This window comes from Rattus norvegicus, chromosome 13 (genome assembly GCF_021556685.1).
Source record: "Rattus norvegicus strain SHRSP/BbbUtx chromosome 13, alternate assembly SHRSP_T2T, whole genome shotgun sequence".
Taxonomy (NCBI): domain Eukaryota; kingdom Metazoa; phylum Chordata; class Mammalia; order Rodentia; family Muridae; genus Rattus; species Rattus norvegicus.
The window spans coordinates 9,495,507-9,516,917 of NC_141546.1; the positions used below are offsets into that span (position 1 = coordinate 9,495,507).

A 21,411-nucleotide genomic window follows, 5' to 3' on the forward strand; every position below is an offset into this window, starting at 1 on the left:
TCCAGCTTAATTAATTTCTCATGAAACCCAGAATCTGAATTTCTAAAATTATTCCTGTCAATTTTTGTTTTATGAAAATTTCCATTCCAGTTGTTGTCTGTGGATTTCTAACAGCTCAGAACGTGAAGCTAGGGCTACATAGGAAATGAATAAATCAAAAAAGGAATCAGAACACTTGCTGCACAAAACTCACAACAAAAAGGGAATGAACTGAGTCCACAAAGCTATGTCTGACTTTGTGACCCTATACAAACAGCATATAAAACACCAATAATAAATAACACTTACAAAAAAAAATCAAGAAGTCAAGGAATAAAGTGCCAGATTCATTGGTCTTTTCTACATAAACATAAGAATTTAAGTTGAGAGTCTCAGCATCCATGTAAAATGCTGCGCACAATGGTATCTGCCTGTAATTGAAGCTCAGAAAAGTATAGATATAAGGGGATACTTGGAGTGCAGTGACCATCCAGCTAATCAGAAATATCATAATAAAGGTTCAGTAAAATATACTGTCTCAAAAATATAAAAGAAGAAAAAATTGGAGAGAAGTTGAGGAAGATACCTGATCTCAACTTCTGACCCTCATATACATACACACATATTCATGTACTTGGGCGCGTGCACACATGCGCGTGTCGGCGCGCGTGCGCGCACACACACACACACACACACACACACACACACACACACACACACACACACACCACTATCACCGCCAACACTACCAGTACCACCACCAACAACAACAACAGTAACAACAGCCAAATGCTGAAAAACGTGGATAATGATATTAGAAAGGATGAGGGCACAGAATTCACATATGAAGAGATGAAGGAAGGCTCTGACTCCTATAAGTATACCTTAGCCATCACATCTGATGTTATACATCTATGACGCTAGATGGTAGAAGTCTGTGATTAGTCTGAACTTCTATGTCCTTTGTGTACTGTCATCCTACTGTGGCCTATCCTTAATCAATTCATTGGTTCCTGAATACTAACCAGACCCTGCATGGTGAATCATACTTTCCTTTCCAGACCTATTCATAAATTCTTGTGTTATTAGGATATATTTAAATTAGAATGCAAATCAAAACAAAACAGACCCTCACTTGACTTGCACCTGAAATGTTCCTGTACAATATAAAAAATTCCCCCTTAGAAATCAATTAATAGAAGCTTTGTCTCATTAGCACAGTTCCCAGGGCCAAGACCCATATCCTAGCTTCTATAGAACAGTTGCTTATGAGTGAAGACAGGGCCACCAGAAGGAGAAGCCTCTGGGTCTCCCCTCCATGGGAAGCAGATGTTGAGGGAGCTGGTTGGCAAAACATTGGTCTGTGCTACCAGGGCTCATCTGAGTAGATGTGGCACAGCTGCTAGGATGGGAACAGAGATGGGTTTAATAATTGGTTCTGAAACTGCCCTGTGAAGGTTCTGTACACAAAGGTTCAGAGCTTCTTGCTCTACTACTCTAGCCACTGAGAGTCAAGCAATCCTCTTTCTGTCATTTTCTGAGAGGATATTTCAGCTAAGGCTCCAGAGGTCGCTACTAAGTCTTATGTACTATTTGGATAGGTCATTTCCATGAGTACACCTCTCTGGTCCGTGCACAATGATTTGTATCTTTGCTCTTCATTAGAATCATTGAAATACATTGTGGGGTGTGTGTGTGTGTGTGTGTGTGTGTGTGTGTGTGTGTGTGTGTGTGTGTGTGTGTGTGTTAGGGGCAGGAAGAATGCAAAGCCGAAAGAGGCAAATAGATCTTTTCCTATGTGAAATATGGCAGCACTTGTTTAGGGGTGTTGAGGCACGAGGAAATAATGAGTCAAGTTGACAAACTTTGGGTAGTAGTATTTACTTTTCTACCTTGTCATGAAAAAGGGTTTGAGACTTGCTGTGTAAGCAGGGTTAGCTGACCTTCAAACTTTTGCAGATTCTCTTGTCTCCACTTTCCACCTCTCAAGGTCATGCTGAAACTATAAATGCTTGTGCAGCTGATTTGGCTTTTAGGTGGATTCTGGGACTTATCATTCATAAACTCCATGGGATTCTGCCCCCTGAACCATCACAGCCCATCCAAATCATGTATTTTCTTTTGTCTTGTTATTACTATTAGTTTGTTTTAGTGACAATGCTCAAATTCCCTCCTAATAGATGTTGAGAAAATTGATTTGAATGGTACATTCTCCACAGCCCTATTTAAATGCTCTTGTTGGATATTTTTTCTAGCCAGGCACACAAGACCTTGGAAACCTGTTTTCTTTTCCTACCTACTTTGATTTTCATCCTTGTTCCATCTCTCTATCCATTACCATTTTCTTTTTTCTATGACCTGTTTCTTTATTATCTGAGCAGATGTCTGTCTCCAGTTTTTTTTAATCAATAGGCTATGAACTCTGTCTCTAACTCTGTGTAACATTTCTAGACTTACCATAGTAACACCTTTTTCTTCCCTCCTGTCAAAACTGTCTCACCTAGAGACCAAGTTTGCAACTGTTTGCTGTTTTTGATTTTGTATTACCATGTATTGATTATGTGCAGTTGGTTCATTTTAACAGTTTAACCTATGTGGATATTTTAATCAAATTCATTCGAACCATTACTCTCTCCCCTGCTCTCTTGCACTCCCATTGATCCTTCCTCTTCAAACTTTATTAAAAGCAAATACAATGAAAATAGAAAGTGAACTAGTTTGGAAGAGATTTGCTTTGAACAACTCAATGGGTTCCATTAATGTTGTTTACAGGAGCATGAATGGGGAGTTACAAGTTTGGAAACATCTTATTGTTGGCTACACTACTCAAGGACATACCCTGTTATCCAGCAAGCATTAACTTGCTGAGCCATCATGGTGGTTTTAGGGACGTAAAGCTCCTCACAGTGTTTGATAGGGTGGTTGGAAAAAATTTGTGTAAGAATTACATGAGTAATCATAGCTTTTATGAATTTTTGAACTGCAAGTTGTCATGTTATTCCCAGAATCAGCATTGATGTCTATTTTCTGGGTTATTCGTTTGTCTTCTTCATTGGCTTAAAATCAAAGAATGGTTTTTAAATCCATTCTGCAGTGTCTCTGCCTTTTAACGGTGGATCATTTCAAAATACAAAAACATGCATTGTTACTATCTGTACTTGTCCAACTTCAGGGCTGTTTGGGACTTATTGTTCTGTTCATCAGTGTTAGTCCATATGAGTTCCTGGGTACTTGAGCTGGGGTATCTACAAATAGAACTGTAGTAGTAGTTTTAATTGCTAGAATAATCATAAGTACATAAGGGGGTCAGTGTTCCCCTTTAGCAGGTAAGGAAACTGAGGCAAAGTGAAGGACAGCAGCTCATCACACAGCCAGGCAAATTCAAGGTTATCTGAATAATGAACATGTGTCAGTTCATTGTAATTGTGGCCTGAGTAATCAATATGATTCATATTTTCCAGGATTCAATGGGCCAAACACAACCAAGAGACTCCATAGGTATTTTTTTGTTCTGTTTTTGAGACGAAGATACTGACCCTTCATGAACAACTCCTAATGCAGTTATCTCTGTAATATAGGTCAGTGTTGCCATGCAGCTGAAAGGGATCTGGATCAAAAGAACAGGGCTGGTTGCATTTAATCTTTGCCCCCTAATACCAAAGAATTTTCTTCTGATCAGGTTTTAATTCTTTAAAAATGATACCAAATAGTTATCTTTGTAGGTGATGTGTCAGTGGTCAGGGAAGACAAGTGTTTCAGGCAGTGTTTAGTGATTAACTTACAAAAGAACTGTTGAAATTCAGAATGACAGTTGAGCCAGTGAAGTGGCTTACTACCAAGACTGACCACATAAGATCAATTCCTGGGATCCATGGAGAGATTCAACTCACACAAATTGTCTTTGACCTCCACATGTGCACCTCCCCCACAAACACGTACACACTAATATTTGCTATTCAATATGTCTGTATCTTGATTGAAGTAGGAAACTCTCTGTGCCTTGCAGTGGGGCTGGCTTTGTCCACTTCAGTAAACTGACATGAAAGTAGGAACAATCCTGTGTGGAGAATGAGGCAATGTGAGGCATGTACAAGGCTGGTAGAATATGGAGGAGGGTATGGTCAAAGCATTTTATATTCTTTACTGTCTTTGATTATGTGTGCTGATCAATGCTAATTATCACCCTGATTGGGATGTAGATTCACCCAGGAGCAAGTTTCCAGGAATACAATGTGGGCTTACAAAAATTAAGGTTAGACTGAGAATATTTGTGAAGGATTTCCTTTAGTACGGGAGTTGATGTGGGCAGATCCATCCTTGTAACTATAAGCAGGACCACTTCCTATGCTAGAGATGTGATCCTGGACTATATACAGTAGACAGTACATATATTCATTCTTCTTTGTTTCCTAATTGTTGATGTGACAGTATCAGCTCCTTTAAGCTCTTGCTGCCATTACTTCCCTGCCAATATGTCACCACTGTGTCCTTGAACTGTGAGATGAAATATAGCTTTTATCTTTTGAGTTAATTTTTTAGGGTATTTTATCACAGCAACAGGGAAAAACATAATAAAGTAACCTTGTATAATGAAATAAAAATTTTCTCAGAGCTAGTGAAGCCCAGTGGTAGATACCTACATAAGATATGTGAAGTCCTGGTTTTGATTCTTGGAGCCATTGGTTAAAATGAAAACTTGCAAAAGTTTTTACTATCAGTAGGAACAAACTTCAGAAAAGTCAGAGGAAAAAAATGACCTATGTCCCTTTGGTCAAATGATACAATTTCTGGTATCATACTGAGGGGTTTTAACAGTTGGCTTTTAAAAGCTTTCTCCTTGGTAGCCACCTATCACCCTACTAATTAATAAACAGCATTTCTTCATTTGGCACAGACATTCCAATTATTTGATTTGTTCCCTTCAATTTGAAGATGAAACTATCAGAAATGGTTTGGGAAAAGAGACTAAGCTGCAAAGCAGCGGAGAAAGATGACCTTCATGAAACAGCCCTTCCTGTTTCTCTTGCAGGCAGTGGCTTAAATGATGGCCTGTGGCATTCTGTCAGCATCAATGCCAGGAGAAATCGTGTTACTCTCACACTGGATAATGATGCTGCTTCCCCAGCTCCAGAAACTTCCCGAAAACAGATTTATTCGGGAAAGAGTTACTACTTTGGAGGTAAGTTTCCTAACTCAAATAAAGAGCCACATTATTCTACCATGTGCTTTACCAATTACACTCTCCCCATAGGTGTGCGTGCGCACATGCAGACATATTCAAACACCAAATAGTGAGAAAGCAAAACCTCATACAACTGTGCAAATGTAAGCAATTTAGGGCAGGGTTAAGGGCAAAAGGACCGAAAGCTTCTAGAGGTCAGTAACATAATTCACCAAAAGTAATTCTTGCAGCCATGCCAAGCTCTTGGTCTAACAGTGGAAAGAAGAAACTCAGCTGAAAATTTAGAGAAAAGAAGCTGAGAGACAGCAAGTACCCACAGGACAGAAATTCAAGAGGGAGACAGCATTAGTCAGCAAGGACATCGTGGCCCTCCACTGCCACTTTATTTTGTGAGACTCATCTTCTCTTTCTTATGCCTTGGAGATTTTCCACATCCATGGAGCATGACAAAACAAAGTGACGATGAGCTAGGGCCTCCAAGAGAGAGAGAGAGAGAGGAGCCATTGCAATTTCCAGGTTATTGCTCTTTCTACTGTTTGCTGAACTCTTGCACTACTTCTAGGAGCACACACACACACACACACACACACACACACACACACATACACACACAAATACACACACACACAAACACACATGGAGGGGGCAAAGTTTATATGGCGTTTTGACAATTTTACAAATTCACCCATGTTGGGTATTTTCAAAGGACCTTTTATTAAAATAAATGTCTAGTTCTGTAGTCAGTGATCTGTCTTACAGAAGTCACATCTAAAGGGGACTTAGTCCCTATGGCTCTCTGACCTCAAGTTCTTAAGATTCAGTCCCTGAAGTCCTTTTGTACAACATAGACAACAAGTTCAATTTCAGGATTACTGGGAGGTATGAACAAGAACAGGATGCTTGGTGCAGCTTAGTGGAGGGCTTACTCAGCATGTAAAAGGCACTTGTTTCTATGAGCCCAACCCCATGCACACTCAACTCTCCCACCTTGTTTCCCTTATAAGAAATACAGATTACAGTATAGATTACAATATAGAAGATGATAAAATCTGGTTCAGATCTTATAGATGTGAATGTGAGCTAGCCTTGCCCTAAAGCTGACAGTTCCTTCCCTGAGGTAACCGAACATAAGCATTGCATAATAGCATTCACTGGAAAAATAACAAGATGAATCCATGGGCTAAGGCACTCATCATTTAAACCTGAACACTTGAGTTCTGTCCTTAGAAGCTGTAGTAGGAAAAGAGAATGGGCCATATAATCCTATCTCTTGTCTTCCATACATTCAAGATGGTACATGCATGCGCACAGTCTGTTTTGCTCAAACATAATAATAGAAATAATAATAATGGTGGTTACACTTACATAGTAGTTACCTAGAACTTGACATAGCCTTATCATATACTCTACACTCTACAAACTCTGTATTCTTCTAGCTCTAAAATCTACAATCGCTCCTTTCTTCCTAAGGATGTAGATCTTGAAATGATAAGATATTTGCATAGGCACAGAAAACATATCTAGGGTTTCCTTGGAAGGGAACTGTGGGGAACAAAACCAATGTGTTTGGATTTTAGCATGAGGAAGGACCATAACTCTTCACCCACAAGGACAATTACATGCCGAGCCATAGCATGTAGTTTTGGATGATCTTGTTTCTATATGATAGATCATAAGGTTGATGTTTAGTGAAATAAAATAATCCCTAAGGTTCAGCCATAAAGCTCTTGCACTGTTATCATAAGGACATGGATTTGGACTGCTAAAGCCCTCAAAAAGCCAGACATTGTAGCACATAACTATAATCTTCATGCCACTCATGCCAGTGAACCTAATGTATTATAGGGGAACAGAACACCCATCCTCAGAGAAGGACAAAAGCACCAATTCCTGTAGTTTTAATCTAATCCTGTAGTTTTAATCTCTGCATTTGCTGTGGTACTTGTGCACTCACGCTCATATACATTGTCACTCTAAGATTAATAAAGGACTAACTGTAATAAATTATTATTTATTATTAATAAATTAATACAATTCTTAATATGTGGAGGCTTTAGAGACAATGAGTGCTTGGAGCAGATTCAAATCTGTGTTCACTGCAGTCCCATAGTAAAAGAAAACGAATGGGAACAAATGCTGAGCAATGGTCTCCACTTCGAGCTGTGTGTTCTAAATTACACAGGATCTTTCACCAATGGAGGAAGAATGAGGATCAGGAATTTATTCCCAGGCAAAATAGCTTTGAATAATCATGATATAATAATATTCTAACATGTCATCAAGGTATAATGGCTCTCCTAGCCTCATCTAGTATATTGCTGAATTCTGCATGGATTTTTAGAGTGCTAGACTTAGAACATGAAGATTTATCCATGATTTGAGCAGTGCTTAAACAAACTCTCCACATACCGACTGTAAACTTAAGGAAAGAAAAAATTAGCTTCCACAATTGTCAACTTCCATAAATTCTCTCCATGGTTTCAATTAGAAGTTGCAGCATCTCTTCATTTTATTGTGTGCCTGGGAGATGTTAGCTTCAGCCCTGCAGTGACCATCTAATAGAGATGAGTGAAATAATTCCTCTTATTTATGGCATGTTGCCATATTTTCAAGCACACATTACAATGGTCTCTGAACCTATGAAAATCACTGAGAGTTTGTAAAAGCACACATACTCATCTATCTTCTTGGTCTTTACATCTTTTAATGAGAAGGTTGGGCTGACTGCAGGAAATGCTAATCAGTGACATGCATTTTTTTTAAAGAACATTCTTTAAGCGGTGTGGTATTAACCTTTTGCATGTGCTATTACAGCCTGTAACTATGTGCACTTAAGCGCATCATTCTCTTAATGTCTGGATTTGCTTATACAGCATGTCAAAAATCCTGCTTGGTTCCTGAGTGTACATTTCTCAGGAGCTTATCATGTTCATGCTCTACAATTAATCAGCTGCGGTCTTTACCAGAGTGTAATTTTGTAGAAAGTGTTATTCAGAACTGCACTGGGAATTTAGATGTTGGTTGTTTGGAGAGACAACCAACATTCCCGAACACTTATAATACAGGAAGAATATGTGAAAGATGCGATTCAAAGCAAAGACAAATATGTTTCCACCAGGCAGAAAATGTGTGTGTGTGTGTGTGTGTGTGCCTCTGTGTCTGACTATGTTGCTATGCAAGCATTCGAAACTGAATGTGGACTCCCATTACCCATATAAAATAGTAAGCATGATGTGGAACCATTTAAGTTTCAATGCTGGTGAGGCTGAGTTAAGCCAGCTCATGAGGTTTTGCTGGCAACCCAAACTATACAAGCCAAAGTGCTTCCCTGTGGTTGAGGAGGCTGTGTCACACAAAGAAAACTGACAAGTGGTAGGTGAAGGTAGAGTCCTGAAGCTCATGACCTTGGTGTACTGGTCTAGGTATATTGGTGAACCCCTGGTTCACAAATAGACCTTATTTCAAAGAATAAAATGGGTAGTGGGAGAGAAAGGCATCTTGATGCCAACCTCCACCTTAAGTCACCACACTAAAGAAAACCCTGCATTTTAGGTGTGCAACACACACACACACACACACACTCACACACAAAAAAATAGGGCTTAAGGCACATGTCATACCAACAATGATCCCTTTGTCACTTTTTTCCTTTATAGTGACATCAGCATCCCGGGACATTTTGCACCACTTTTACACCTTTTCTTGAGCTCCAATTAACAACAAAAATGTGCCCTTTTATGAATAAAAACTACCAGGGAATAGAGAGGCAAAGATTAAAAGAGACAGAAGGAACACCCATTCAGAGCCAGCCCCACATGTGGCCCATACATATACAGCCATCCAATTAGACAAGATGGATGAAGCAAAGAAGTGCAGGCCAACAGGAGCAGGATGTAGATCTCTCCTGAGAGACACAGCCAGAATACAGCAAAAACAGAGGCGAATGCCAGCAGCTAAGCACTGAACTGAGAATGGGACCCCGGTTGAAGGAATCAGAGAAAGAACTCGAAGAGCTTGAAGGAGCTCCAGACCCCTTATGAACAACAATGCCAAGCAACCAGAGCTTCCAGGGACTAAGCCACTACCTAAAGACTATACATGGACTGACCCTGGACTCTGACCTCATAGATAGAAATGAATATTCTAGTAAAATCACCAGTGGAAGGGGAAGCCCTGGGTCCTGCTAAGACTGAACCTGCAGTGATCGTGATTGTTGGGGGGAGGGCGGCAATGGGGGGAGGATGGGGAGGGGAACACCCATAAAGAAGGGGAGGGGGAGGGGTTGGGCGATGTTGGCCCGGAAACCGGGAAAGGGAATAACACTCGAAATGTAAATAAGAAATACTCAAGTTAATAAAAAACAAAACAAAACAAAACAAAAAAACTACCCAAATAATTAGATCTCAAGGTCTTCCATCAATAGGTTGCCAAAACAATAACAGATCATTTCAGTATTCTTTATCTTTTTTCTCTGTCCCACAGGGTGCCCTGACAATCTCACCGATTCTCAATGCCTAAACCCCATTAAGGCTTTCCAAGGCTGCATGAGGCTCATCTTTATTGATAACCAGCCCAAGGACCTCATTTCAGTTCAGCAAGGTTCCCTGGGGAATTTTAGTGATTTACACATTGATCTATGTAGCATCAAAGACAGGTAATTATTGTCTTGTCTCCTCTATTACCCCACACATTTCCATTCTCACTGTTCTGAATATGACTTTTTTTTAAGAAAAAATGTAATTTGCAGATAGTAGCCACATTAGATATAATTGAGTTGCCTAATAGAAAATATTTCTGAATGATTTCAGACCCCGAGAAAACGGTTTAAATTGGTTGAATCTCTCTTTTTGTCGACTTGCAGTTGAATGAGTTATGTAAATTAAATCAAAGTACAAATTTGAGAAAGGATTAAAATTTTATGCATATACAACATTTGATTACATTTGACTTTGTTGAAGTTAAGAATAAAGCCTAAAAGAGGGAGGAATTGCTTTCCCTAAACTATATCTTTGCCTGATATAGGTATCCTTTCCATAATGTTAAGAGTTTTAGGAATTGTAGAGCTAAGGTTTTGACTGTGCTTGCTGTGGATGTCCCCAATTGGGGATGGCAGGTCCTAGCTGCCATCAACCCTATTCACTTCTTTTTCTAGTTCCAAAGAGCCCAGATAGTAACTAACCTAGTGAGAACCGGAGATCTAGTGTGATGCTAAGTTTCTCATTGCTTTTCTCTTGAGGTTTGGCTTCTCTTATGGTAGAAAGTCTCATATTTTATATCAAAAACAAAACAGAATGGATGGTCAGTTTCAACAGTATTTTGCCATGTTCCTTCTGTAGCACCTACCTCCTTCCTTCTTCTAATTCTTCTTACCCCTTTTAACATACTGATGAGCAGGTAGGTAAGTAGGATTTGGTAAGTATTTTGATATGTGTTGGTATTTGAGGACTTTGGCTACATTAATTAGTCATTGCTATAAACTGATAAGTACCCTCATTTGTGAAAAGTGATACCAGCATGGAGAAATTTTGGGTAGGTGATTGAATTACATCTTAAAGGATGGGGCAAATCATGGGTGGCCAAGTTGAGAATTGACAGAAGCTGATAGGAGATATTGCCATAAAATGGCCAAGAAAGAGAACATGGCTTATATGTGTTACCAATTCAAAATAATTTGACTTTGCATTTAAAATCTCCATTAATACACACATTTTATAACTAACATCATATGATGTTTTTTTGGCAATATATATTTTCCAAAAACCAAGTAATATATGACTTGTCCTTCAATCCACCATGTGTTAGGTTTGGTTGACAAACTTCAGCTTTTAGGTCATGAAGGGAAAGCACATGACATCCATATACCTGGGGATGTAGATCTGGAATTATCACAGTTAAGGCTTTTGTGCCAGCAGAATTTGCTTTCATGTTCTATGTGAAAATTGAGAAGGAACATCATCAGATTTGGCTAGAAACTCAAGTTAAGAAAAATATTGCCCCAGCTAGGGGAGTAAGGGAAATTATGATTTCTCGGAGTCCAGAGAAAAAAATGATGAAAAGCATCAGGTGCCTTTACTGTCAAACATGGGAAATCAGCCATGCAGAACATGGTCTCAGCTAGTGATGGCAATGGCCACCTTAATTAGATTGAACATTAACACAAATTTCTGATACAATTGCTAATGTGATTCCCAACACATTACACTGACTTCTTGATGCTTGTGGGGTTTTCTTTTGTTGTTTGTTTGTTTTGTTTTTTTGTTTTTTTTTCCATTTCATCAACTGAGAAAGTGGGTAATAAAATGTATGCTTCATTAAAATGTGATGATTTAGAGGTCCCCAAATCAAAGCTTTTAAAGGAAATGGATACCACACCAGGTGCATATGTCGGGCAATGGAGAAACTTATAAGTTCATCATCTGGTGCAGCATTTTATGTGTTACAGATCAATATAGGGACATTTGTCACCTGGGGTATCTTTGATACCTTAGCATACAATCATGGAAGGTTTCATTAGTTTTGATTACATAAAAATCATTGCCATCAGCCCTGCACTTTACTTTTTGTATATTTGTAGTCTTGAGTAATTATATTACATACAATTTTGTTTTGTTTAACTGTATAACAAGAAACGTATTTGCTTTAGTGGCTAAATGGTACATTTCACTTAAATTGCAGTCAGTTTCTTAAGGATCTAATTTGCATTTGTTTCAAATCTGAGAGGCAGGGTGAGGGGTTTACAAAGACAGGTGTTTCCTGAGTTTTCTGTTTTCACTGAAGTGTTGAAATAAAAATAAATGTCATATTGGAAGTTCATATGCATGTCAATGAGTACCAGCAATAGATGCAAAGAGGGACAATATGTGGTAGAGATGCATAAAATAAAGAGGCAATATGTGAGGGATCAAGGAGGGAAAGAAAAGCCTCAGTGTTAGGGAAGTAGATACAGAGGATCTCTGGAATTTCTACTTATGTCAAACAGAAATGTTTGCTCAATTTGTCATATATGAAAGTTTTAGCCAGCTGATTGCTAGGCAGAACAGGGGATGGCCTGGGCCATGGGACTCCTACCTGTGGCTTTGGCTATCAAGACCGTGGAAGCCTGACAATGTCTTCCTAGACAGCAGATTCTAAGGTCACTATCCTTATTCTGTGCTCCTTTCCTCCTTCCTTCTGTAGCTTATATAAGCTGTTTTATTACAACAACTGGGACAGTAACTCGAACAAAGCACAGGTAATTGGTAGGGTTTCTATCCAATATTTGCTTTGAAGAATCGGGTACTACAGACATAGACTACCACATTCTTTGGATTGTTTTATAACAAGAGAAGAGTTCTCCTTTATGCTGAAGTGAATACAGTCATTAGTGACAATTATGAACTTGAAATATGGTTATGAAACAAAGAGCTGATTTTTTTAATTTATTCCATTTCAATAAGTTTAAATTTTGATTGACATCCAACTTAGAAACTCTGAAACTATCCTTAATCTAAGCCCAGGTTTAATTCACAGCCCCTTTCATGTTTTGCAATTTCATGAAGATGAGGAAAACTTATTGCCTATCTTACTGAAAATATTGGGTCCCAGTAAATTTATAATTTTCAGAATCATCCTGTAAACTGTGAGTCTTGTATTCAAATCTTTTATCTTGTGATATTTGTTTGGCCATATCATAATACTGGTGGCTGATGCTCCTACAAATCCTCAAAGGGTGAATTTTAGGACATGTGAGTTGTGATTCTTTTTTTTTTAACTTTACATAAGCATTTAATTATATATATGTATATATATATGTATATATATGAAGAAAAAGGAAAGACAACTCTATAATTCTCCCATGCACAATAACTTAGGAAAGAAATTGTTATCAAAAATACACTAACATACTTATTTTTAACAGACCAAGCATTAATTGTTACTGAGGCATATGAAATCTTATACTGTTAGCTTCAAAAAATCAAAACATATATGTATATCAGAAAATGTACTCTTTAAAACAAGGTGGCATGTATGCCTAAATGGTAAGGATTTTGAGATTTCACTTAGAAATACAATTTTTGTTTCAAATATTATAACCTCACATGGATTGCATGGTATCAATCTACTCTCACTGTGAACAATATTTTATTACAATTTCACAGAAGAGGATGCCAAATAGATAAATAAATATACTCATCAAAGAGGTACAAATAAAATTGGGAAATATGCTTAGCAAAGAGTACATACTGAGATTTTATAGTGATACCACTTCTCAAACTCTCCGTGGAATTATCCACCTGTCCAAAATTACAGATTGACCTCACAAACCATTTGGAGCAAAGGAAATTAGCACAGAAGAATACATGCAATTTGACTAAAATTGCATAAAATATAGCAATGGTCCAGAATGTATTTCAGAAACCCTTGATAGTGAAATGAAGAATAAGGAAGAATATTCTTGCATATTATTAATAATCGTTGGAGTTGATTACATGTATTCCATTAAATACTGTCTCACATATCTTATTTTAAATATATGGATCCGTTGTGAGTTATATGCTTTGGTTCAAAGCTTTAGAAAACAATATTTTCCGAATAACTATGAATCGAACCTTGCTTCTTTGAATATTTGTAGAATACTTCAGACTCACAATCAAATTCATCAAATTCAATAAAATTGACTAGCAGATAGTGTGCAAATTCACTGATCATTCTCTATTTGTACTCTTAGAATATTGAAAAAGTTTCTCCTTTATTTTTTATATCTTTATTAACTTGAGTATTTCTTATTTACATTTCGATTGTTATTCCCTTTCCCGGTTTCCAGGCCAACAATCCCCTTAACTCCTCCTCCTCCCCTTCTATGTGGGCTTCCCCGCCCCATGTTCCCCCCATTACCACCTTCCCCCAAAAAATCACATTCACTAGGTGTTCAGTCTTGGCAGGACCAAGGGCTTCCCCTTCCATTGGTGCTCTTACTAGGCTATTCATTGCTACCTATAAGGTTGGAGCCCAGGGTCAGTCTATGTATAGCCTTTGGGCAGTGACTTAGATCCTAGAAGCTCTGGTTGATTGCCATTGTTGTTCATATGGGGTCTCGAGCCCCTTCAAGCTCTTCCAGGCCTTTCTCTGAGTCCTTCAACAAGGATCCCATTCTCAGTTCAGTGGTTTGCTCCTGGCATTCACCTATGTATTTGCTGTATTCTTGCTGTGTCTCTCAGGAGAGATCTAAATCTGGTTTCTGTCAGTCTGCTCTTCTTTGCTTCATCCATCTTATCTAGTTTGGTGGCTGTATATGTATGGGCCACATGTGGAGCAGGCTCTCAATGGGTGTTCCTTCTGTCTCTGTTTTAAACTTTGCCTCCCTATTCCCTGCCAAGGGTATTATTGTTCCCTTTTAAAGAAGGAGTGAAGCATTCACATTTTGGTCATCCTTCCTGAGTTTCATGTGTTCTGTGCATCTAGGGTAATTCAAGCATTTGTGCTAATATCCACTTACCAATGAGTGCATACCATGTGTGTTTTTTTTTTTTTTTTGTGATTGGATTACCTCACTCAGGATGATATTTTCCAGTTCCAACCATTTGCCTACGAATTTCATAAAGTCGTTGTTTTTGATAGCTGAGTAATATTCCATTATGTAGATGTACCACATTTTCTGTATCCATTCTGCTCTTGAAGGGCATCTGGGTTCTTTCCCACTTCTGGCTTTTATAAATAAGTCTGCTATGAACATAGTGGAGCACGTGTCTTTTTTATATGTTGGGGCATCTTTTGAGTATATGCCCAAGAGAGGTATAGCTGGGTCCTCAGGTAGTTCAATGTTCAATTTTTTGAGGAACCTCCAGATTGATTTCCAGAATGGTTGTACCAGTCTGCAATCCCACCAACAATGGAGGAGTGTTCCTCTTTCTCCATATCCTCACCAGCATTTGCTGTCACCTGAGTTTTTGATCTTAGCCATTCTCACTAGTGTGAGGTGAAATCTCAGGGCTGTTTTGATTTGCATTTCCCTTATGACTAAAGATATTGAACATTTCTTTAGGAGTTTCTCAGCCATTAGGCATTCCTCAGCTGTGAATCCTTTGTTTAGCTCTGAACCCCATTTAATAGGGTAATTTGTCTCCCTGCAGTCTAACTTCTTGAGTTCTTTGTATATTTGGATATAAGCCCTCTATCTGCTGTAGGATTGGTAAACATCTTTTCCCAATCTGTTGGTTGTCCTTGAGTCCTAACAACAGTGTCCTTTGCCTTACAGAAGCTTTGCAGTTTTTTGAGATCCTATTTGTCCATTCTTGATCTTAGAGCATAAATCATTGGTGTTTTGTTCAGGAAATTTTCTCTAGTGCCCATGTGTTCAAGACGCTTCTGCACTTTTTCTTCTATTAGTTTGAGTGTATCTGATTTCATGTGGAGATCCTTGATCCATTTGGACTTAAGCTTTGTACAGGGTGATAAGCACGGACCGGTCTGCATTCTTCTACATGCTGACCTCCAATTAAACCAGCACCATTTGCTGAAAGTGCTATCTTTTTTCCATTGGATGGTCTTGGCTCCTTTGTCAAAAATCAAGTGACCATAGGTGTGCGGGTTCATTTCTGGGGCTTCAATTCTATTCCACTGGTCTATCTGTCTGTCTCTGTACCAATACCATGCAGTTTTTATCACTATTGCTCTGTAATACTGCTTGAGTTCAGGGATAGTGATTCTCCCAGAATTCCTTTTATTTTTGAGGATAGTTTTAGTTATCCTGGGCTTTTTGTTATTCCAGATTAATTTGCAAATTGTTCTCTACAACTCTTTGAAGAATTGGATTGGTATTTTGAGGGGATTGCATTGAATTTGTAGATTGCTTTTTGTAAAATGGCTATTTTTACTATATTAATCCTGCCAATCCATGAGCTTGGGAGATCTTTCCATCTTCTGAGGTCTTCTTCAATTTCTTTCTTCAGAGGCTTGAAGTTCTTATTATACAGATCTTTTATTTGCTTGTTTAAAATCACACTGAGGTTTTTGTATTATTTAGGACTATTATTAAGGGTGCCGTTTCCCTAATTTCTTTCTTAGCTTGTTACTCTGTTGTGTAGAGGAAGGCTACTGATTTATTTGAGTTAATTTTATACACAGCCTCTTTGCTGAAAGTGTTTTTCAGGTTTAGTAGTTCTCTGGTGGAAAAATTATTGAATGCTTCATGAATTTGTGTATTATCCTTGTACAGGGGCCATGCTAATCTTCTTCTCATTATCTTTCCAATTTTAGTGTATGTGCTGCAGAAGCGAGCATGTGAGTTGTGATTCTTATTTGATGATGAATTTTGAGGTAAAGAACATTTGTAGAGTCTTCAAAAAAGTCTTACTAGCTTTAGGTCACCACCAAAAGTTTGAGAGAGAGAGAGAGAGAGAGAGAGAGAGAGAGAGAGAGAGAGAGAGTGTGTGTGTGTGTGTGTGTGTGTCGAGGTCAACCTATGCCATATGTCTCTTACCTTAATTTTCCAAGACAGGGTTTTTCACTGATATTGTACTGTCCTAAATTGGATAAAGTAGTGGTCTGAAAGCCTCATTTACCCTTCAGTGTCAACCTTTTCGCTCCAGAATTGTAGGTGGGTGATGCCAGATTCAGCTTATTCCTTGAATGACTACTGGGAATCTTGATGATGTACTGAATCATCTCTCTAACCCCTTACCTGGACCTCTGTACTAGAACAAATAAAAACTCAGCATGCCTAATCATAGGTAGTAGCCTACCACATACTTTAATCATATATATAAAGTAATCCTAAAATGTGGTACCAAATAAATTTGGCTACTATCTCTTTATTCTAAAATGTTTAAAAGTAATTAGGAAATCCTTTTAAAACATATGACACGGTAACCCTAAATCGGAGACATTCAGATTAAAATTGTCTAGAATGAAGACTGGGTTTATGTTGTGCCATACACCCTAGAATGTCTCTGGGTTCTTTAGAGATATTGAGTCCACAGGTAAAACACATTTGTCTGTTAGGCACATCATAATATTGGCTTATCCATTTTTTTCCCCATAGAGCAAGGAATCTGATTTCCTCAAAGCTTTTTCTGATGTTAACCCTGATCAATACTATAGAAAATATTCCTTTGTTCAAATAAGTTTGAGAAATGTCAATGTAACAAAATTTAAATGATTTTGTTTTGCAGGAGGATTTCTCCCGCTCTCTCTCTCTCTCTCTCTCTCTCTCTCTCTCTCTCTCTCTCTCTCTCCCACCCTCCCTCCTCCCCCTCTCTCCCCTTCTCTTGTGTGTGTGTGTGTGTGTGTGTGTGTGTGTGTGTGTTGTGTGTATGTGTGACTGTATTGGACAAGTATACATTTCACAGGCTTATAAAATATGTGATGGGAAGTCTTTGAAAACCCATTTGATCACTATAACAGTTAATATTGATTATAAATAAAGCAGCATTTAAATTCATGTAGGATGCAATCATATGAGTATGACTGTGAGCAACTTTCTAGATTAAGTTAATTAAGTCATATTTGTCTTAGTTATGATCAGCATTAGTACAAAAAGTGGGTTTTGGAGATTAAAAGTAGAAAGGACTATTTGATTCCCTGGATACTAACTTCTTGAGTTATTTGCATATATTAGATATTAGCCCTCTACTGGATGTAGTATTGGTAAAGATATTTTCCCAATGTTTTGGTTACTGTTTAATCCTATTGAAAGTTTCCTTTGCCTTACAGAAGCTTTGCAATTTTATGAGTTCTCATTTGTTGATTCTCGATCATAGAGCATAAGCCATTGGTGTTCTGTTCAGGAAATTTTCTCATGTGCCTATGTGTTCCAGGCTCTTCCTCACTTTCTCTTCTGTTAGTTTCAGTGTATCTAGTTTTATGTGGAGGTCTTTAATCCACTGGGAATTGTGCTTTGTACAAGGAGATAAGAATGGGTTAATGTGCATTCTTCTACATTCTGACGTACAGTTGAACCAGCATCATTTGTTGAAAATGTTGTATTTTTCCATTTAATAGTTTTGGCTCCTTTGTCAAAGATCACAATGACCATAGTTATGTGGGTTGATTCCTGGATCTTCAATTCTATTCTGCTGATATACTTGCCTGTCTCTTTACCAATACAATGTGGAGTTTGTTTTTTTGTTTGTTTGTTTGTTTGTTTGTTTTGTTGTTGATGTTGCTGTTGTGTTTTGTTTTTATTTTGACAAGATTGCTCTGTAATACAGCTTGAGGTCAGGGATTCCTTCAGAAGTTCTTTTATTGTTGAGAATAGTTTTTGCTATCCTGGATTTGTTGTTATTCCAAATGAAATTGCAAATTAATCTTTCTATCTCTATAAATAGTTGAGAAGGAATTTTGATGGGGAATCCATTGAATCTGTAGATTTCTTTTTGCAAAATGACCATTTTTTGCTATTTTAGTCCTACCAATCCAAGAGAGTGTGTGGTCTTTCCATCTTCTGAAATCTTCTTCAATTTCTTTCTTCAGAGCCTTGAAGTTCTTGTCATACAGAACTTGCTTGGTTGGAGTAACACCGAGGTTTTTTATATTATTTGTGATTATTGTGAAGGGTTTCATTTCCCTAATTTCTTTCTCATCCTGCTTATCCTTTGAGTAGAGGAAGGCTACTGATATGTTTGAGTTAATTTTATATCCAGCCACTTTGCTGAAGTTGCTTATCAGGTTTAGGAGATGTTTGATGGAAATTTTGGGGTCACTTAAGTATACTATCATATGATCTGCAAATAGTGATATTTTAACTTCTTCCTTTCCAATTTGTATCCCATTGACCTATTTTTGTTGTCTAATTGCTCTGACTAGGACTTAAAAAATGAGGTACAGAGCTAAACTAAGAATTCTCTACTGAAGAATACTGAATGGCTGAGAAGCACCTAAAAATATTTTCAACATCCTTAATCAGCAGGGAAATGCAAATCAAAACAACCCTAAGATTCTACCCCCACACCAGTCAGAATGGCTAAGAGAAATAAACTCAGGTGACAGCAGATAGTGGTGAGGATGTGATGCAAGAGGATCACTTCTCCATCACTGGTGTGATTGCAAGCTCATACAACCACTCTGGAAATCAGTCTGGAGGTTCCTCAAAAAATTGAACACTGTACTAAGTACCTGAGGACTCAACTATACTACTCCTGGGCATATACCCAAATGATGTTCCAACATACAGCAAAGACTCATACTCTAATATGTTCATAGCAGCCTCATTTATAATAGCCAGAAGCTGCAAAGAACCCAGATGCTCTTCAACAAAGAATGAATACAGAAAACATGGTACATTTACACAATGGAGTACTACTCAGCTATTAAAAACAATGACTATATGAAATTCTTAGGCAAATGGATGGAACTAGAAAATATTCTGAATGAGGTAACCCAATTACAAAAGACATGATATGCACTCACTGATAAGTGGATATCAAAAAAGCTCAGAATACCCAAGAAACAATGAAGCTCAAGGAGAGGGAAGACCAAAATATGGATTCTTCAGTCCTTTTTAGAAGGGTGAACAAAATACTCACAGGAGGAAATACAGGGGCAAAGAGTAGAGAAGAGCCTCAAGAAAAGGTCATCCAGACACTGCTCCACCTGGGAATCCAAACCATATGCAGCCACTAAACTCATTCACTATTGCTGATGCCAACAAGTGCTTGCTGACAGGAGCCCTATATGGATGTCTTCTGAGAGGCCGTGTCAGTGTCTTACTGATACACACAAGGATGGTTGCATCTAACCATCAGACTGAGCATGGGGACTGCAATGAAGGAGTTAAAGTACTGAAGGAACTGATGGGGTTTGCAACCCCATAGTATCATCCAACTAGACCCCCAACCCCAGAGTTCCCAGGAACTAAATCCCCAACTAATGAGTACACATGGAGGGACCCATGGATCCAGATGCATATTTTGTAGAGGATGACATTGTTTGATATCAATAGAAGGAAAAGCCCTTGGTCCTGTGTAGATTCATTTCCCCAATATAGGGGAATGCCAGGGCATTTGTGTGGAAGTTGGTGGATGTGAGAGCATCTTCATAGTAGCAGACAGAATGAGGCATTCGAAACAGGGGAAAGAGGATAGCAATTGAAAATGTAAATACAAAAAAAATCTAATAAAAATAAAATAAAATAAAATGAAGGAGAAAGGAGCAGCTCAGTAGCATGTATCTGTCTGCTTCCTGACCACAGATGCTATTATGTCCCGATGCTTCACTGTGTTGCTGTTCTTCCCCTGCTATAATTGATTGTCCCCTCAGTCTGAGCCCGAGCAACCCTTCCTCTCTTAGCAGGATTTGTCAAGTGGTTTGTAATGGCCATTTGTTGGGGAAATGACTAATACAGCGACAGAGACCGTCTCTAGATTAAACTGCTTTTTGGCATGTTTCTCAAAACCCTGCTCTGGATTTCATAAATCATAATAAACACTAGGCAACCTTGGCTTTCCTTCTTATCACAAAACTGCAGTGAAGGGAACTGGGGGCTGTAGGTAGACCCTGGCTTCCCTGTCTGCCTCTCTGAAAAATAGATCATCTGTTATTTCCTCGTTTCCTTCCAGTGTTATAGAACATGGAATTTTGACATGTTCACTTAGAGAATACCAGTTGTATGCTTATTTCTGTTATGCTAAATATCCAAGTGACTCTTGGAGTTCTGAGCCTCACTTTTCTGCACATAGCAATACTGTTTAGCAAGGTTGTTTTATTGATCTATTACAATAATTTGTGTTACAGACTTCACTGTGTTAGTTTACTATATTGCCATCAAACACAGAGATTGTTTTTTTTTGTTGTTGTTTTTTTGTTTTTTTTTTCATGTGATATTATTACATAAGAGTAGAAGAAAGCTAAATCTGTCTTCTCAAGTATGCTGTGGTAACCAATACCAACAGTTTATGCATCAATCTCATCCAGTGGTCCTGAAAAGAGTGGTGGTTACTGGATACAGATTCTAGCCAGTGTTTGGCATCCAGAGAAAAAGAGTATGGTAAATGAGATAGGCAGCAGTGGCATGAGCCACAGAAAGGACAGGAGGGAGGAGTAGAAGTTATGTCTTTTAGGTTAAGAAGGAAAATTTCAAATGGAAATGTGAGGAGACTCCTACCAGCTAACAAATGTCACAAGACATTCATTTAAAAAGGAAGGAGTATGCAACTAATAAACAGTTAAGGACTGAATTTCTGCTGTTGGTTATAAATGTTGAAGACTAAAATGAATTTTCTTTGAAAGTGAGAGACAATAATCTCAGGATATTGTGCCTTCTTTTTTTGCAATTT

General features: G+C 38.2%; 1 protein-coding gene and 1 non-coding gene across 3 annotated transcripts in view; one reads left to right on the forward strand and one right to left on the reverse strand.

Moving 5' to 3' along the window:
• Cntnap5a (contactin associated protein-like 5A) overlaps nucleotides 1-21,411 on the forward strand; it is a 982,002-nt gene that overhangs the window by 538,643 nt on the left and 421,948 nt on the right. For both annotated transcript variants that reach the window (XM_087580548.1, NM_001047865.2), the window contains 2 exon segments: nucleotides 5,009-5,158; nucleotides 9,644-9,815. In XM_087580548.1, coding sequence (XP_087436674.1) covers nucleotides 5,009-5,158; nucleotides 9,644-9,815 — 322 coding nt within the window.
• LOC120096456 (U6 spliceosomal RNA) lies at nucleotides 16,311-16,420 on the reverse strand. Its single transcript, XR_015636453.1, has one exon. It is a non-coding gene; the product is annotated as a U6 spliceosomal RNA (small nuclear RNA).